This window comes from Staurois parvus, unplaced genomic scaffold (assembly GCF_062004578.1).
Source record: "Staurois parvus isolate SC_StPar_1 unplaced genomic scaffold, SC_StPar_1.0 ptg000147l, whole genome shotgun sequence".
In the NCBI taxonomy this organism is placed as follows: Eukaryota; Metazoa; Chordata; class Amphibia; order Anura; family Ranidae; genus Staurois; species Staurois parvus.
Window position 1 is genome coordinate 16,985,938 of NW_028317943.1, and position 20,498 is coordinate 17,006,435.

General features: G+C 36.3%; 1 protein-coding gene across 5 annotated transcripts in view; it reads left to right on the forward strand.

Moving 5' to 3' along the window:
* KCNC2 (potassium voltage-gated channel subfamily C member 2) overlaps nt 1–20,498 on the forward strand; it is a 310,522-nt gene that overhangs the window by 273,007 nt on the left and 17,017 nt on the right. For all 5 annotated transcript variants that reach the window (XM_089674095.1, XM_089674093.1, XM_089674097.1 and 2 more), the window contains exon 3: nt 19,100–20,027. In XM_089674095.1, the coding sequence (XP_089530221.1) occupies nt 19,100–20,027 (928 nt within the window). The remainder of the gene's footprint in view (nt 1–19,099; nt 20,028–20,498) is intronic.

Sequence of the window (20,498 nt, forward strand, 5' to 3'; positions counted from 1 at the left end):
CCTGCTGTTGCCATATACAAGATTATCAAGACTGATAGATCAAGAATATTCACACAATATATTGTGTAAATATTAACTTCAATCAATCCTTATTTTGCAGATAAAATAAATAAACAGAAAGTTGCTTTTCACATGAATGAACAATTTATTGTGAATATTCTCAAATTCTTCAGTAAATCAGTCAGAGCATCTCTCAAAGTTTTTAATGGAAAATTATTCTTTCAACATAGCTGCTGCCAGAGCTGATTTTGCATTTTTTGCACACATTTTTAAAAAATCATTTTAGACCTGAAGAATACACAAAACCCCCAGAAATGATATATTTTCTGAAAGAATACACCCTAGAGAATTAAATAGTAGTGGTAGTTACAATTTTTTATGTCACACAATATTACCGTGAAGGTCTAAGGTACACAACATTTTAGTAAAAAACACACTAAAGTGAATTTTAGGGCAAACAAATGCAATAAATTACCCAATTTTTGGTAAAATAGAAAAGATGAGGTTGCACTGAGTAAATAGATTCACAACTTGTCATGCCTGAAATTTGTGTGCGCCCATGAAATGGCGACTTCAGTACCCTATATTTTCTATAGGTGACGCTTCAAAAGCCTCTACGGATCATCAGGGTAGTGTTACAGATGAGGTCTTCCACTAGAATTATTTCTCTCACTCCTGCATGTGTGGCAATTAGAGATGAGCGAATCGAACTTGGCGAAGTGGAATTTGTTTTGAATTTTAGGAAAAATTTGATTCGCATCGAATCCGAATTTTAGCAAACTTCGGATGCACGAATCGAATTTTCCCCGATCAGCCGGCAAAAGTGTCACTGCAGAGAGCTCCGCTATTTCTGACAGTTCTCTGACAGTTCTGACAGTTCATTTACAGCGGTTGAAACATTGTATCTATTTGTTTCCATTTAGAATACAGATGTTTTTATTCGGAAATAAATAGATACAATGTTTCAACCGCTGTAAATGAACTGTCAGAACTGTCAGAGAACTGTCAGAAATAGCGGAGCTCTCTGCAGATACACTTTTTGCTGTACTGGAATTCTTCTTCTTTTCATTCTTCTTCTTCTTTTCATTCTTCTTCTTCTTCTTCTTCTTTTCATTCTTCTTCTTCTTCTTTTCATTCTTCTTCTTCTTCTTTTCATTCTTCTTTTCATTCTTCTTCTTCTTTTCATTCTTCTTCTTCTTCTTTTCATTCTTCTTTTCATTCTTCTTCTTCTTTTCATTCTTCTTCTTCTTCTTTTCATTCTTCTTTTCATTCTTCTTCTTCTTTTCATTCTTCTTCTTCTTCTTTTCATTCTTCTTCTTCTTCTTTTCATTCTTTTCATTCTTCTTCTTCTTTTCATTCTTCTTCTTCTTTTCATTCTTCTTCTTCTTCTTTTCATTCTTCTCATTCTTCTTTTAATTCTTCTTCTCATTCTTCTTTTCATTCTTCTTTTCATTCTTCTTTTCATTCTTCTTCTCATTCTTCTTTTCATTCTTCTTCTCATTCTTCTTTTCATTCTTCTTCTTCTTCTTTTCATTCTTCTTCTTTTCATTCTTCTGCTTCTTTTCATTCTTCTTTTCATTCTTCTTCTTCTTCTTTTCATTCTTCTTTTCATTCTTCTTTTCATTCTCCTTCTTCTTCTTTTCATTCTTCTTCTTCTTCTTTTCATTCTTCTTCTTCTTCTCCTTCTTTTCATTCTTCTTCTTCTTCTTCTTTTCATTCTTCTTCTTCTTCTTCTTCTTCTTCTTCTTTTCATTCTTCTTCTTCTTCTTCTTCTTCTTTTCATTCTTCTTCTTCTTCTTCTTCTTTTCATTCTTCTTCTTCTTCTTTTCATTCTTCTTCTTCTTCTTTTCATTCTTCTTCTTCTTCTTCTTTTCATTCTTCTTCTTCTTCTTCTTTTCATTCTTCTTTTCATTCTCCTTCTTCTTCTTTTCATTCTCCTTCTTCTTCTTCTTTTCATTCTTCTTCTTCTTCTTCTTTTCATTCTTCTTTTCATTCTCCTTCTTCTTCTTTTCATTCTCCTTCTTCTTCTTTTCATTCTTCTTCTTCTTTTCATTCTTCTTCTTCTTCTTCTTTTCATTCTTCTTCTTCTTCTTCTTTTCATTCTTCTTCTTCTTCTTTTCATTCTTCTTTTCATTCTTCTTTTCCTTTTCATTCTTCTTTTCCTTTTCATTCTTCTTCTCCTTTTCATTCTTCTTCTCCTTTTCATTCTTCTTCTTCGTCGTGCCCCGTGACTGCCCAAATGAGTGAAGTGTGCGGTGATTCTAAGATCGACGGCACTCATCTGCATGTCATACTGACTGACAGTATTATTTCTCTTCCCCAGCAGACTACAAGGGCATTTAAATTAAAGGTACAGTGTTCTGCACTAATATAAAGGCTCTCTGAAGCCTAGAAACCCTTTAAATAAGTTAAATTTGCGGCGAATAAATTCGCATCGAATCGAATTTCTCCCGCAAATTCGGCGAATCAGCCGAATCGAATTTTTGAATAATTTGCTCATCTCTAGTGGCAATATGTAACATGTGTATTGCAATCGTTTTCACAAGTAGACGCCCCTGACATGTGCATTTGTGTTCATACGTACATATATGGGGTGGTGGCGATCTCAGATTTTTTTTGTGGGGGATGTTATGTGCTTGGGTGTAACTTTATTTTTTTGCAATAAAAACATTTTTTTTGCTTAACTGTTTTTTCATCACACAGGGGACACAAAGTCCCCTATGTGATGATTTGTAGGTGACAGCTTCTCTTTAATGAGACATGTAGGGTATAAAACCCTGCATGTCTCCTCTGCACTTCACTGAATGTATTGCCATGCAGATCACATTCTAGCCAGGGAAAGTGACAGGGTGACCCGGAAGGGATGTCATACACGTCTCTTTCTGGGCCAAAGCAAGAAGGGGAGGAGAATGAACATGTGTCCACTCTCTTCTCTCCCCTCCACCTGCCGGCACCCGCCATGTCAGCCCCAGATCTGCGGATGGGCAAGCAGAGCCCCGAATACATGGCAGGGGGCGCGCACATAGGGGAAGCCATTGCTGGGGTGTGTGGAAGCAATCGAATGGTAGTGCAGCTGCTTGACTGCTTCCACCTGACAGGCAGGAGTCTACCTGTCAGTTTTATACACAATCCCGGTGGCTAAAGCTCCTAGATTGTGTGCAAAACCTGCGCTGTCAGGTCCGCAGCAAAGGGTTAAAGCATATTTCCACTTTTACAGCCAAATCGGGATAATACCTATTTTGTATTTCTTACATGTTCTCATGCACGTAGCATAACTTAAAGACATAAATTAAAACTTGCAGCTTACATTTTTTTGGATGTTCTGTTCTGGAAATTCCAGCACTGTAAAATCTTGCTATGCACTGTGTTTGCCAAAACTAACCCTAACAGATCCTAATTATCATTTGTAAGATTTGATAGTTGTCTGTCCTGACAAAGGGTTAAAGATTTAGAAGCTGGGGTTCTTGCATTGTATGTAAATAAGAAGAGACTCTAGCCTTGTACACACGGGCCAAAAATTGGCTGAAAATATCTCATGATCGGTTTCTGTAAACCAGGCACGCTGGAAAGGCAGCATGCGACCTGCTCCCGATCAATGCTAGCAGCCAATGGTTGCAAGTGGTGATCATTGTGTTCTGCTGGGAGGCTGACTTTCTGTCAAAATACAAAGGCACAGTGTGGGAGATCACTGCAGCAACATTGCTTGTGTTAGTATGGCAATCTCTTTTTTTTTCCCGGCTGGGTTGAATGAAAAAAAACTTCTATTGTGTACCAGGCTTTAGACTCACTTTGGCAGTGTTCCAAAATCCAGTCAACCATGAGGGGTTCTCTTGGGAATCATCTAAAAAGGCAATAAATAAAAAAAAAGTGTATGCTGCTGAAATGGGAACACATTACAAACCTATAGTGGGGTTTTCATAAATTTGACTGCAAATATAGACATATATTTTAATAGGTTTGAAGAATTCTGAGTTCTGGACGTTCAGTTTGTTGGTTCCTAGGTATGGTGGATTGTGGGGAAGTTGAAGATCTAGTATCGGATATTGGCCTTGCATTCTTTGAAATAATGGAACATAATTATAGTAATTTTCTTTATTTTCTTTATTTCAAAAGCCCAGCCTTGGAGGCTATTTAATCCAAAACTATGTGACTGTTGTGACTATTATTTCTTGCATTAGTATGTTACAATTTTGATTTCCTTTTTCAACACAAGTATACGTAAGAGAAAATATAATATATTAGGCAGAATTTCTAAGAAACACATTTACACAATTATCTTTTTAAAAGGAAATACTTCTTAAACATTGTTTGAGAGCCACAACATAGCACTACATGCAAAAGCATAGCACACTGTTATTTTGCTTAATCATAGCAGGTGCTGTAATTTCCTTTGAACATAATTATACTATTCACTCAAAATAGCACTGAGTGTATTGACTAGATCAGCGTTTTCTTGCTTTACAATGAGGTTTCTTTCATGAGGCCAGACAATGTGATATTATATGGGGCTCACAGTTTAACATTGCAAATAAAAAATCCAATCTGTTTTATTCTTGGTGAACATTTCCTAAATCTATAAACACAGCTCAGCATATAATATTTAGAGGGGATGTGTAGTCTTTCTGTATAGATTTTCTTGTAGTTTTAGTGTTTCTGTATAAACAGTGTATATTTCATATTTACCTTCTACAAACAATAGGTGATACATGCTTTTCTAGTTTTCTGCTAACCGATGAACATTTTTTTTTCATTTCTATCTTTCCACTGATACAATATACAGAATGATGTATTCATGTGCTGTGTGAGAAAGGGAAATACATTATCCAGATATTTGTGTGCATTTAGATGTGGCATTGTCTCAGTTGTTATACAGGATGGCTGTTTATAAAGTTATGTAAAACAGCTATTTTTCAAAGTGATAAAAAATATTTAAATAGCTTGCCCAAAAAGATTGATTTCTTCAAAAATACACTACCTTTGGAAAAGCTTTTTTTCATTAGATATCAGGAATTACAGCTTTTATAAATCGGTTGTCTGCTAAATTGAATTTGCTCATTTCACTTTAGTCAAAATATGTAAAAAATGATAAATAAATAGGATAACATTATGCTAAAAAAAATTATTCCCTTAAAATAACTTACAAATAGAACTTATGACCTTAAAAATAAATTCTTATGGATTGTGACAAAAGAGAGCATATTATATCTGTACATGCAAGATATTAGGTACTAAACTTAATTTTCTAGCAAACAAAATACTGTAGAGAGGAGAACTGACAGGTAGTTCTGTGTTTCTGTAATTGTGGGTGTATCTGGTGGTGCAGTGATAAACTTGCTCAGGCTTTTTAACAGAACCATCTAGTAACTCCCATACTCATTATCATGTGATCGCAACATTTTAACATAACAGTACTAGGAAGAAGTTGCATAGCTGCATATACCTGGGCCCCATTGCAGGTTTTGGGTGTGAGCAACCTCCCAATGTCTACCACCTGACCTCTTACATTTACTGTTGCCCCCTTGTTGCTCCTGCCTGCAGCAGTCATTATTTTCTTTCACTTTGTATTTATTTAAGAAAATAGAAAACAGTATTGTTATATAGCATACAGTTTGACTCAGAGCTTAAATTCACAGTTTCATCCAGTTTTCCAAAGGACAAGAGCAATAAATTGCATTCAATACCACGCTCCCACATAAAGCTAGTTTCAAGTGAAGGCTTTCAATTCAGTCAGTAAAGGTGAAATACACTGGGCAAATTCACCGACATCCAAGTCAAAGTAAATAACAAAAATTAACTTAAAAATTAGGGAGCAAGTGTGAGGGAGGAGAGAAGGGAGGGAATGGGATAATAATGGCAAATAAAGCAAGGGACACTCAAATAAAAAATAGTGAAGTGATATTATGGGGAGATCAAGGAGGGATTCCCCCCTCCATAGACTGCCATGTACCCCAGGATCTCAGCTAGCAAAAGAAATTCTCAAAAAAAAAAGGAAGGGGGTGGAGGGCTCGGGGTTGTGGATGTTATAAATAATTTCAAAGTTTAAAATTGAGCAGCTGACACAGCTGGAGAGAGCTTAAACAGGAAAATCCAACTAAATGGAAAAACTGGATTTAGGAGGAGAAAGAGAAAAGGAGTGAAAGAGAAGAAAGAGAGGAAGAGAGTCAGGCTGAGAGGGAAAAAGAGAAGGTAAGGGACAGGTGGTGAGGGAGGGAATTGGGAGAAAGAGAAGAACAGCCCCAACCTCCCTCCACCTTGGGCCCACTTTGACCCAATGCCAGAGACCAAATATCCAAGAAGTGGCTCATTGTCGAAGAAGATGGAAAGTGATCCAACCAGGCCTACCAGGAACGTAAAAATCGGTCATGGGAGTCATTAAGAATTGAAGTCAGTTTTTCATTTATCATTTATTTTTTACTTCATTAAAGCTAAGCACTGGGGATTTCCATGATCTTGCTATAGTTTGTTTAGTAGCTGTAAAGATATGCATAATAAGCGTACGCTCCCAACGTGTTTCCCATAAGTTTTTCTGCCAATTAAGGAAGAATATTGTATTGACCAGCTCTTACACTCAAATCCATAGCCTCTTACCTTTTGGACAAATTCACCAAATATGTTTCATATCTCCTTGGTCTGAGCATCCCCTGAGACTGGTGGATGGGTAGGTATGAAGACATCGAGCAATACTAGCAAGAGTGTAATACTAGCGAGTCACAACCTTATATGAATTCTTGGTTGCCAGGAAGTTACAAGAAGATTTGTGAAGCATCTCCCATATCTTGTTTTATTCCTCGGGAGGTTTGGAGGTCACAAAGTCTCACTCCTACCTTGAGCAATAGGCTGGTGTCTGAACAGGTGTATTACCCAATATGGAGAAATATATTAAAGAGACCAGACCCTCAGTCAGATTAATATGGCACCTGGATTCAAATGATGTCTGAGGAATAGACCAGTCATGCTTTCTAGTTAGGGACTTTAGTAGGTGGTGAATCTGTAAATATTGGAACCACTTTAACTCAGGTATTGAATATAATTTCCTGAGAGATTGGAATTGTTGAATGCCCTGTGCAGTTAGAAGGGAACAAACAATTGTAAAGTTATTCAGCTGTCACCACTGATAATCCTGCGGGTTTTCTTGTTCCAAAGGGAAAAGCGGACAAATAAAAAGAGACAACAGTGGGAAATGCAAAGAAATCAGCCAAACTGAATATTTATTCCCTGACCCCCTGTGCATGTGATATAATTATTTTCAATGCAGAACACATTAAGCAAAAAAGTGTCATTACATGTTTATTAGCAAAGCTGAGCAGGAAAAATATCATAAGCTACTGTGATGCCCAGGGATGCTCTGCCTTGCATGTCATCAAAAGCAATACAACATCACATGACTAACCACAGAAAAACAGGTTCTTACATTTGTTGATAGGTGTAAAAGAGATTTTACTATTGGATTGTAGTATATGTGGCCAGCTTAATACTAAACTCTGAGGAATAAAATGAAAGACAAAACACTACAAAGAAAAAAATATAGAAAAAAAAAAAAGCTAGAATCAAAGAATAAGATTTATTTCCAGTTTCTGCAGCTCTGTTTCTCTTCCTGGCATATAAACTGTACCTGTCAAGTCTAGTGATCCCCCAACCTGATCTCCAAATGCTTCTAAGGTACTTTGCAAATGGATTGAGTGCTGAGTTAAACAGAACTGGATCTGACATTAGATTTCACACAAAAATAAATCAAACCTAAACTAAAAAAACCAATGGAGCAAGTGCAAATTGAAGATTAACTTTAGTGGTACTGGAGGATAAGAAATGACTTTAAGCATGCATATATTAATTTGATCTAAACTTTACTACTAGATAAAAACATTTTTAATTATATAGACTCATGCTATAAAAGCAACTTATCTGCTTGTGTCTTGTTGCTATGATTGCTTCTATCTGTTTCTAATGAACACTACTAAAAAAAGATTAGATAAAAACCGAGGAAAATTGCTGTAATGATGACTTAAGTTTCCACAGCTCAGAGGAAGATAGAAGAGATTATATTTAAGGACACAGTGGATTTTTGTGAATGCTTTCACCTTCTTCATCTAGAACTACCAAGGTTATATGTAAAAATATGACAGACATACATGTGTACGTGTAAAACCACTGTAATAGCCATTTAGTGTTATCACAATTTTCTACTCTCCCTAATGCTTCACTCTGCTTGATTAATGCAATAGTTTACTTATAGTTTTATGATATTACAATAGCTTCTGCTGTGGGAGTTACTGTACTGATGCTTTCACAAGATAAAAAGCAAAAACATTTGACCACTAAGATTTTGTGTGACCAGTGTTTAAAATACAAGCTCCCCCCCTAATTCTTTTGCCCTGCTTCCCCTCTAATATTTATATCTGGACGTATTTCTTATGAGTCCTATGCTGTTCCTCTTTATACCAACATACAAAAGTTAACCTCTTAAAATTCTATAGTAAAAAAGCTAATGATTCACAGTGAATAATGTTGTCATAAACACATTAAGGGAATTGAGCTGAACGGATCATAAGATTTGTGGATATTTATTTATTTATTTTTATGTTATTTTTAGTCATATAACAGTTTCTGTCCTAGCATATCTTTTATATAATGATTTGCACAATTACCCAGGAGAGATTATATCTAATTTTAGAACTGATTTTGTTCAAGAAATGCATTATTAGTACCAAATATACCTTGCATTTAGGCCATCACTTATCCCGATAACAGATCCACTTTAAATATCCTATTTCTTCTTTACCTCTGCCACTAACATTGTTTCTAAACAGTACATCCAGAAATAAGCAGTTAACTCAATTCATTCAAAATCCTTGGAACTGCTGATAACTGCTCATGTGATGACAAAAGTAATGCCAATCAGTGATTTTCTATTAGAAAATGGGTCAGTAAGGTTATCACATCATTGTCTTCCCTTTTCAAATGCTATTTTGCCTGGCACATCTGCACACTGTTTTTTTAGCTGCCCCATTGGCACAGTTGTACCAGGGTGCCTTTTACAAAATGAGGGATTCCAATTTCCCTATTTCAATGAAAGTGCAGAGTTCTCTCCTGAAGATGACATTTTATCTCCCAGCAATGCTAGGGGACTGTACACCCTTTGCCCAAAACCCTGGCACTTATGTCATATGGGGATTTCTTGCAGTGTCATCTGTTTAGGATCAAACAGAGAAGACCTGGCATCCACAGATAACTGACAGACAAAAAAAATACACATATGCAGTGTCAATAAAAAAGATCAGAGAACAAAATACTGGTACAATCATTATAAAGGATCAACCCTAGAGATAACTGGTCTTCCCTTCTCTTGCTATAGAGCAGACATGGGCAAATAGTGGCTCGCTGCCACATCTGACCCTTTAACTGGGTCCATTCCTCTTGGGCTTGATCGTCCCTCAGCACTCCAATCAGTGCCCCTAACCTCCACAGTGCTGTTCATGAAACAGCTACAGTTTTGCATGCTAACCTGCCAGCACTACCAGGATTAGACAGCCTTCTGAGCAAACCTGGACATCTGTCAGCATCTCCCAAACCACTTACCAGCACATAGATGTGCAGATTATTATGATCAGTGGGTGTGACCATCACTCCACTCCTAAACCATGAGCTTTATGTTTAACTTTCTTATCAAACACTGCGCTCCTTGTGTGTTTTTTCTAGCAGATCAGCAGAAGACATTTCTTAACTGCTGGATATAATATTGATGCAGCGCAACCCAAAATTACATCACCCTCCTTCGTCCTCCGGCGTGTTGCATCATATTGCTGAGGAAATCACATGATCTATGATGCAAGGCATCAGAGGACGGGTGACGTCATTTCCGATCGTGGCCGAGACCAGAAGTTTGGTGTATCTGGAATGCAGATACTCTGTTTTAGACTTATATTAATTGTAAATGGCATTCTTTCTTTATTGAATACATTTATTTAAAATACTACATTTTGGGCAGCTTCCCTGTGTTCTCCCTAATGAGCATTTTATAACGCCGAGGAAAAATACAAAAGGACCCCGCAGGACAGACATATTGTGTGGAGTGACAGCATCCTAACAGCTGGAGGTGTCCGATATTCATGCATTTTTGACCTATATGAGAGTATGGGTCTGTCCTAAAGCTGAGCAGTTACTTCCGACAGATGGTGGAGCACAATATTCATTTTGAATCACAGTGGTGGAGGTTTCAATATGAAGAACTGATCTCTGCTGTTATATTATTCACATGTTTTTGGATGTAGACTTTTTGTGTTATATATGTTTATTATTATAAATATTTAGCATGTTTTTTGCATGTGATTGATTATTTAAAGGACATATATTTTTACAGCACTGAGGTTTTGGTACCAATACCCTGACTGGAGCTAATTGTAACTATTTATTAGGCACGTTCATTTATGGATTCACTTTTTAATATTGTATTGTGAGAGTACATGTGCATGTTGGTTTCTGGCGCTGCAGCGATATTATTTACATTTTCTTATTGTGGTGTGCTACACAATTAGGTGTTGGCGGTATTCCCTATTTATTTAAATTCTTTCACCATTAGGTAGTGCGCGAGTATTATTTATTATATAATTATTTATTATATACATTTTTTTACTACTGCTTGTAATAATTGTGATTGTCCACACTGCTGAGATAACTGTTAGCTTGCAACTATTTTATTTATTACAGGTACTTATATAGCACCGTCAATAGATGCAGTGCTTTACATATATATTGTACATTCACATCAGTCCCTAACCCTCAAGGGGCATACAATCCGATGTCCCTAACTCACATTCATACATACACATACTAGGGCCCATTTAGACAGGAGCCAATTAACCTACCAGCATGTCTTTGGATTGTGGGAGGAAACTGGAGAACACAGAGGAAACCCACGCAGGCACAGGGAGAACATGCAAATTCCAGGCAGGTGGTGCCATGGTTGGGATTCGAACAAATGACCCTAGTACTGCCAGGTGGAAGTGCTAACCATTTAGTCACTGTGCTACCCTATGTCAACTCGTGGTAAAATAGGATTGATACAGAATGTAGAGTTTTTAACAAGAAACTTCTAAATATTTATTTACTGAAGTCAAAGGTAAAGCTGTACTTATTTTGTGCAGAACAGATCACTGTGTTTTGGTGATTCAGATTATAATCCTTAAACATGATTAAACATGCAGATAAATACAAGAACTTCACTGATACAGAATGGGCACAGGCATCAGATGCTTTTCTAGCTAAGTTGGAAAACCAGGAAGGACTTTTTTACCAAGCTTCAGGGATGGGAGGGAGGCACTCATGGATGGAGCAGTCAAGACCAGTTACGTGATACCCACAAAGCTGCAAAAAACAGTAATTTATTTTCTAATGAGAAAAAAAGATATTTGAGAATTTGCCCCCTCCATAAGAACTGTATTGAAAAGAATTGTGGACATTGCAGGAAATCTGGAGCTTCAGCTGAAAAACAAAGCCAACAGTTTTGAATTTTTCTTCATGGATTTGGCTGAGAGCTGCAATGTCTGCGACATAGCCCAGGTATTTGTCTATGTATGTGAAATAGTGAAGGACTTTAATATTACAACTGAGCTGGTAGCAAGGCGATCATTGGAAGGGGAGACAATTGATTGATTTGTTCATGGATATAAATGAATGCTTGTTCCTGATGAGACTGAAATAGGTCAAACTGGCAGATGGTATAATGGATGGTTATCCAAATCTGATGAAGAAAAACAGTGGATTTTTGAAGTGGATGCAAAATAATATGACTGAAATGGACCCTGAACAGAAATTGGTGATTTTACATTGTATTATACATCTAAAGGTGTTGTGTTAATCAGTGCTAAAAATTCACCATGTTAGTGATGTTGTAACTAGAATAGCATTAAATCACAGACAGCGTGTTGCATTTTTGGAGGAGCGCAAGACTGAACATCGTGACATAGGCTACCACATAGCTGTCAGTTGGCTTAGCCTGGGCAATGTGAAACATTCTTGCTGCTCTGTGCACATTACAGATCAGCACAGAAGAGAGGAATCTGCTCTATAAGTTAAACATGGTAAGAAAAAGATCTCCAAATATGGCTACTGCTACACTGCACAAGAAATGTGCAGAGATAACTGACTATATGCACTTCAACCAAGACCAACTATCTTGCTAATATGAAGAACTTTAGTTATAGGTGGTTTGACTCTTCATACTTTTCATGTTTGACACTGTCCTCCAAGATTACAATTATTTTAAAAATGCTTCACCTCTATCTGTAATAATTTGTGGTATGATTCTTTTATAATCATTTACATAAATAAAACGCTGTAAGTAGATCAAAGGTCAAAACATTTTATTTTCATTTTGGATCAGCGATTTATGGCTAATAGGGGAAAATCCCCTTCACTTCCAAACAGAACAAGAAGGGAAAGAAAATCTTTCCAAAGTGAGGGAAACACCCTCTTAGGCATTTGCCATGGTGTCCCCATTGGAAGAGTTTCCCTCTAATGGGGACATTTGATTTAATTTTTAGTCTATTCCCATTAGTCACCAATAGGGATGAGCCTGGGTAAGAACACATCTGGGTTTGGTTCACAGAGATTCAGTTGAACATATCAAAAGTACACATACTGAATCCAAACCCAATTGAAATAAAATATTTTTTCTCAATATTTTTTAAGGTTGCCTGTGAAGTGGCGGTTCTCTACTGTGTAAACAAAGTAGTAAAGTAAAAGTGGCATTTAAAAAAGAAAAATCCATTTAGTATGCTGTTAATTCACATTTCTGTGCAAGCTTCATTTATATTTAAATCATGCAATAGAGACCCCCTTAAAATACATACTAGACCCTAGATACTTAATATGTGTGGTGCAATTGTCATTATGCATATTTGCGTTCATATGTACATGTATGTGGAGGCTTTTTAATTTGAATTTATTAAATGTCTTTTTTAAAAACTTTTTCAAATTAACTTTATTGCTATCATGATATTGCTGATGATAGCTAATGATAGCAAAGGGCAGGTGACAGTTTATTTTTTGGGAGACATCAAGGGTCTGTTAAACCCCTAATGTCACTCTTGCTTTTGAAGCTAATAGCTTTCCTGACAGATATGAACCCAGAAGTGCTTGGAGATGAGCACTTCCAGGTTCTTTCTTCTCAGGGAAGATGGATGGACACCAACTGTGATGATACCAGGAAGAACATGTAAGCTCAGAGCACATTGCAAGAAAGTCAGATGGGGCAGTGGCAAATTATTATACATGTAGAAGTGATAAAGTGTTAACAAACTATAGCAGCTAAGAATCTGTTTACAATTGATGCTGCTGCGGACATAGTAATTACATTTTTGGCAGGGAAAAGGTTAAAGTGCATCTGTGCCTAGACTAAACACTTTAAAAGTAGCCCTTTCTGACTTCTATAGTTGTAGGAGTTGTGGAGGAAGTTATCCTCAGACTTCAAAACACAGCTCCTCTCCCCTTTTCTTCTCTGGCATCCAAATCTGGGCAGCAGCATGACAGCCTTCTAATGTAAAAAAAAACACCAAGTGCATGAAAAATGTTAGAAACGTACCGAACTGGACTTTAAATTATATTTTGTGATCGTTAAGGATGAATTACTTTACAGTATATGCAGCTAGAGAGGTCAATGAGGGCTTGTTTTAAAGCTATAACTATGCTTTGGCATAGTCCACTATAATTGCTAGTTAAGAAAGTGTAAATATGATAAAAATGCTCAAAGTGTATGTATAGTATTTTTTTAGGGTTTGAATAGAGTAAGGAAGAGTTTGAACTACTGTCAATTTATTATTGCTGCGTGTGTGTCTTCTCTATTTGTCAAAGTGACCATTGTCTGAAACGATGTCCACAATTCCACAATACAAGTCTAAAAGTCCAAAATTTTATGGTTTCACAAAATGACGGTAATCATTCAGTGAGGATACCTGTTTGTTGATATGTCTAAAAGGGGATTTACATGTAGAGATTTCCTTTCGCTTCCTGTTTCCAGGAAATAAAGAGTACTCTCTCAATGAGACACAAAACAGCTGAATAAAACTGACGGTTGGTTCACACTGGTGTGATGCAGGAAATGCACAGGAATCACTGCATTTCCTGCATTGCATCTTACCATATAGGAATCTCACTGTGTTAATGAGATTTGCTGGGGGTGTCAATTAAAAGTTAATGTCAACCCAAAAGAAGGGCACAGAATGCAATGCATTTGCCTGAATCAGATTGCATGGGTATGAAAACCCATGCAATTCGATCCCAGTACGGCAAAAAAAATAGGTGCGATTCCTGTGAGAATCACATGCGATGTGACAGTGTGAACCTGGGCTGAAGGTTCTTGTTCAGGTTCTTCCTGTTATTTGGTGACCACTCTCTGTTAAAGTGTCTCAGTTGTACTCCTGAATTTTCTCTGTCAGGCAGGCTTATAAAGGAGACTGCAAGTGGCCATTTCAACACACTTTATGAAGGTACAGTCCACTGCTGTCACCATCAGGAAACCCATCTGAGAAATGCCATGCAGCCATCATTGGACTACATGCATAATGAGAGAAAATAATTGCAGAAGATTAGGAGCGCTAAAATATTGAGTAAATCTATCTGAATTTAATTTTTGGGAACATTTAGCAAATGCATTAAAAAACTTACAAAGTGCAAATTTTAATGTGAATGCCATTGAAATAAATAGGAGGCAAGTCCTGAAAATCAGTTCAGTTCATTAATCTAATAGTCAAGAGACTTACACATAAAGGGCATCGGGAAAAGCGCACTGATAGGGGGACATGTTCCAATGCAAATAAAATTGAATTGTAATAAATAAAGGCCCTAAATCTTATTCAACTTTGAGAGAAACTTGGGAAACACACCAGTTCTTTAAATTAAATACTTCAGAAATGCCTTTAAGTTATATGCACTTAACACTACACTTCTTCAGTACAGCATCAACCATATTCTGGTATCATATAATTTTAGGTGCAATGCGTTTTTTACTGTACATCCTTCCTGGGCTTACATAAAGCATCAGCACCCCTATCTGATTATTTGTAACTTGTAAAATCTCTTTTTGGCAAAACACGTGGTTTTTAATCCAACAGTAATAGCTCAGAGTTGAGTGGTTTTGGGTAATGCAAAGAAGAGGTGTAAAATATATTGGAAGGTTTACATTTCGAAATAAAATAAAACTAATTCTCTCAATTTTGTAACAATTGCCAAACAGTGGCAAAACATGTGTCATACTATACCACCCCACTTTCCAGACATGTTGTGAAGGAATCAAAATTACAAAGCTATATATAGCTTACAGTTGCTAGAGAATATGTAAGAAGCTTGATTGGGCAGTAATGTGAGTGAAAACAATAAAGAAACATGCTGTACATCATGTAAATCTTAGTAGGCCTCAATTGAACAGGAAGAGTCAAGGCGCTTATTTATACAGAAATTAAAATTACAGTGTCAGACACAAAGCAGAAATATTGCAGTGAATCAGTTGGAGGAGGAGGCATTTTGAGAAGGACAGCCAGTATGCAGCTTTTCATATTATAAATTAATTTCTAACACAGAAAAAATATGGAAATACTGTCCACACTACATAGACCACATTTCAGCTGTTGTAGTAGGCCACATACTGCACATCGTGTAAGCGTTTTTTATTAGACTACACATGAAGAGAGACTAGGCATTTTGACATATTACATTGGTGTATGTCAGAAACACAAAGCAAAAATGCTACAGGGACAACTGCACTTCATGTAAGTCTTTCTAGTAGGCTATATTTAAACAGGGAGAGAAATGATTTTTTTTATCCAGAAATAAAAATTACAGCAGAGTATGTCAGAGACACAGCAAAAATATTATAGGGACAACTGCACATCATGTAAGTCTTTCTATTAGGCTATATTTAAACAGGGTGAGACAAGGAACCTTTTTATCCAGAGATAAAAATTACAGCAGAGAATGTCAGATACAGAAAGCATAAATATTACAGAGATATATTGCTCATCAAGTAAGTCTTTTTTGGTAGGCTGAATTTGAACAGGGAAAGATGGGACATTTTTGATTCAGAAATAAAATTTATGGTGGATTATGTCAGTGACACAAAACAGAAATATTATGGAGACAAGCTGCAAATTACATAAGTGTTTTTATTAGGCTGCATTTAAAGAAGGAGAGATAAGGCACTTTTTTATACAGAAATAAAAATTACAATGGATTATGTCAGAACCACAAAGCAGGAAAATTACAGAGACAAGCTGCACATCATGTATGTCTTTTTAGTAGGCTGCATTTGTACAGGGTGAAACAATACTCAATTCTACATTCAAAAATAAAAATTACAATGGATTATATCAGAGTCATAAAGCAGATTTTTACAGAGACACACTAAACTTCATATAAACCTTTTAGTAAGCCACATTTGAACAGGGAGAGACAAGGTAGTTTAAGTGGAAACCCCACAAAATAAATTACAAATGCATTTTAGGGGGAAAACCTGCACACATGAAAAAAAAATTGTGTGGCATTTCCCCACAAATCTATACCAGACTCTTTAAGTACACAACCTGGCAGGCCAGCAAATACACTTTAAGATAAGGAGACCACTAGGTACCCACCCTTCCCCCTCGTGAATGAAGGACTACATAGTACCCTTACTCCTTCACAAAAAAGTTGGTAGTAGAGAAACACACAGACAGGCCCATTATTACAAAATTGTAAAAGGGTCCAGCATCAATCACAATGAATGCTAACCACTGAGAGTAACCCACTGATGCTGAAAGAGAAAAACTCATAGATGTGGTAGCTATCATGTGTTGCACATGATAGCTCTCCAGGGCTGTGAATATTTTTTATAAAAAGGGGAACAATGTGCTGACAACACTGACCAAATATGGACATGGCCATATTTAGCCTATAGCCATGGCCATATTTGGTCAGTGATGTTACCACCACCCCACCCCATTGCTGGGGATTCCCTTATAGAGGGTTCCAGAAACAAGGAACTAAAATAAGCCTTAAAATACATACCAGGGCTACCATTTCAATCTCATCCTAAGAATATGAATTGTCTGACTGCTTATGGATTACATTTTTTGACTAAGGAAGAAAACCTTGAGTGAAGAAGTTTAGTTTGAAAGCCAGGTAAAAAGCATTTTCAGAAATTTGCCACCAAACGTAGCCCCAATATTCATCTCAAAAAACATTTCTTTAAAATCTTATTAATTAGAATAACCCAAACTCACATTCACAAATTGACATCATTCCTGGCATATTTTATTTAAGTAAATGACAGTAGATTTCATTCCAGTTTACTCTAGATTTTCTGATTAACTTCTTTTTCCTTCAAACAGGATTTACACTTTTTTGCTTTGTTGTCTTTGTCCTCTTTATAAATTATCCTCTGTTGTACTGAAATGCAAAGCAATCTAAGCACTAAAATTTTTCTTCATGACATTCAGAATTATTTACCTTTTAAACATGTAAAACTCAAAGCTGTAATAGAAAAGAAACTTGCTGAATCCAGTGATGTATTTGTTTTAAATTTCTTTGATCTTTCATAAAATGAAATATATGAAAGGGAATGCAGAATGAGATTCTGCTACCACTGATAACTTCAGATTTAAGGATGTTTGCAGGTTCATTAGTTGGCCAAGTCTTAGAAAATCAGACCTAAATGTAATGAGAACAAATTGCTTTTGAGGCAGCCACCTTTCCATTTAGTTTTCGTTGTTTTGATTAACAAGCATTTTTAATTTATTTCACCTATGTAAAGTTTAGTTCAGAAGTGAGTGCTGATGGATAAATACTGATGGTTTCCATTTCGGTATAATAGGATCACTTGGGATTTCTTGGACAGATAATTATATGTTACTTAAAGTACATGCTTTTTTCTCCTGGAGATGCAAATGCGATCTATTCCATCTGGGAGTCAATGTATGGCTAATTGTCTGGTCTGCATGTCTGGGACACATTTACAGTAAATAATTTGAGTAGGAAGCTGGTTTCAGATCACTTGGCTTACATGTGCAAGTTAATTCAGCCATAGAATAGAAAAACAGAGCAAACAAATGTTTCCACAGAATACTGATCAGCTGTCATTTATGTTGGGGATTAGTAGAGTGAAGCCGTTTGCTTCCTTCTGGCAGTACACATATAGAATATGTTGGTCAGTTTGGAGCTTTGCTACACTGGTCTCATACAGCAAGCAACAAATCAAGTTTTGCAGCAATCAAAATGTTTCTCATGTGTCTCATGAGGGGGTGCTTGGATATTTCCTGTGTCAGATATAGTTAAAACTACAGTAGATATATACAGTCAGTTATAGATCATCAATTACAGTCACATAAAGTAGTGTAATAGCAACAAAATGTGGGCTATATTTCAGACTCAAATCTGTAGTGGTTTTCAGTTCACTTTACATAGTTATGTTGACAGTATATTATTTGTTGTGATCGGGTTAGTAGGCAGTCACTATGTAGCTGACATATTATCAATAGTTTTTAGGAGAGAGGCAGAAATATTGCCTTTTAAATCATATACACATCTTGAGGGCTTAAGTGGAATTCTCAGGAACTAATTTATTACAGAAATGATTTTAATTATTATTAGGTGTTTAATAGTCTGATAACCTAAAATATGAATTTTTAAGAGTTAGAAGAATGTCTCTTAACTATCTCTGTTTTGCTAGGGATTTTTCAAGTTTGGGGACATAAATTTGGGTCACTTTACTGGGATGTTTTATGTCAAGGCTTGGAATACCTGGAAATCAGACTGTTGCTTTAGTCAGAGACAGATATGAACTTATGTTGTGCTTTGCCTTCCATTTTTCAAAGCAGGAAAATACTATTTTAATCGCACACATTTACATTTTCTGAATTAACATATTTTGCCTTGCACTCTGACAAATCTGCCTTTGGGACTGCATGTGCCAATGCTTATAATTTTATGTATAGTTAAATGTCACTCTTTCATTTAAAATTAGATTTCAATCAACATATTCTGGAATATATACACATCTATAGATAGAAACTTTTAAATCATGTATTATGGTATAGTAAAACTAATCTCATTTTCTTTCTTTTTTTTGTTACAGTTCATCGCCTTCGCTTCCTTGTTCTTCATCTTGGTATCTATAACTACATTTTGCCTGGAGACCCATGAAGCATTTAATTCCATCATCAATAAAACTGAGACAGTAAATAATGGCACAGAAACTGTTTCTTTAATTGAGATTGAAACTGACCCTGCCTTGACATATGTTGAAGGAGTCTGTGTGATATGGTTTACATTAGAATTTTTAGTACGTGTCACTTTCTGCCCTGACAAACTTGAATTCATCAGAAATCTATTAAACATAATAGATTTTGTGGCCATTTTGCCATTTTACCTGGAGGTGGGACTCAGTGGACTTTCCTCCAAAGCTGCTAAGGATGTACTAGGGTTTCTCAGGGTTGTGAGATTTGTCCGCATCCTTCGAATTTTTAAACTGACCAGACATTTTGTAGGACTGAGAGTGCTTGGGCACACACTTCGAGCTAGCACTAATGAATTTTTGCTTCTCATAATATTTTTGGCTCTAGGAGTCTTAATATTTGCCACAATGATCTATTATGCTGAGAGAATAGGTGCCAGCCCAAATGATCCATCAGCAAGCAAACATACACAGTTTAAAAATATTCCCATTGGGTTCTGGTGGGCTGTGGTTACTATGACAACATTGGGATATGGTGACATGTATCCTCAAACTTGGTCAGGGATGTTGGTAGGTGCACTATGTGCTTTGGCTGGAGTACTTACAATAGCAATGCCTGTTCCAGTCATTGTTAACAACTTTGGAATGTACTACTCCCTTGCTATGGCAAAACAGAAGCTGCCAAGAAAAAGAAAGAAATATATCCCACATGGACCTCAGGCTGGTTCCCCCACGTTCTGCAAGATGGATCTTAACATTGGATGTAACAGCACACAGGTGGATGCATGCCTTGGTAAAGATAACCGAATGATGGAACACAACATGTCAGGTATAGTACAAGTCATGTAACTTAAAGTAATGAAAAAAAACAATGTTATGAAAACAATAAACATTTTTCAGTTTTTTTTATAATTGTCTGTTCCCATTGAAGAGCTTGCACTTTTTTTCCTGCTCAAGTGACAAGGGGTTCAAAGTAAGAGGACACATATATAATATTCTCAATGTTGACAGAATTAAAAATGGACAGAGGTTATAACACTTTATCACTCGATCCAAAAAAAAAAAAAATGAATTGTTGGTTGGGGAAATTTTTATAACTCATGTCAGGCAGGTGAACTATTTACAACAATTCTCTGATTTTTAAATGATTTCTTGCTAAGGAAATCATAGTTATTGTCCATTGAATTGATAGCTTGCTAACTTTACAGTTTTGTAACTCAGTCATTTAGCGGCTGAATTTGTGCAGTGTAATATGTAACCACCATTTACCTGTAGCGTCATGTAGCAGTGAAAAATTGCT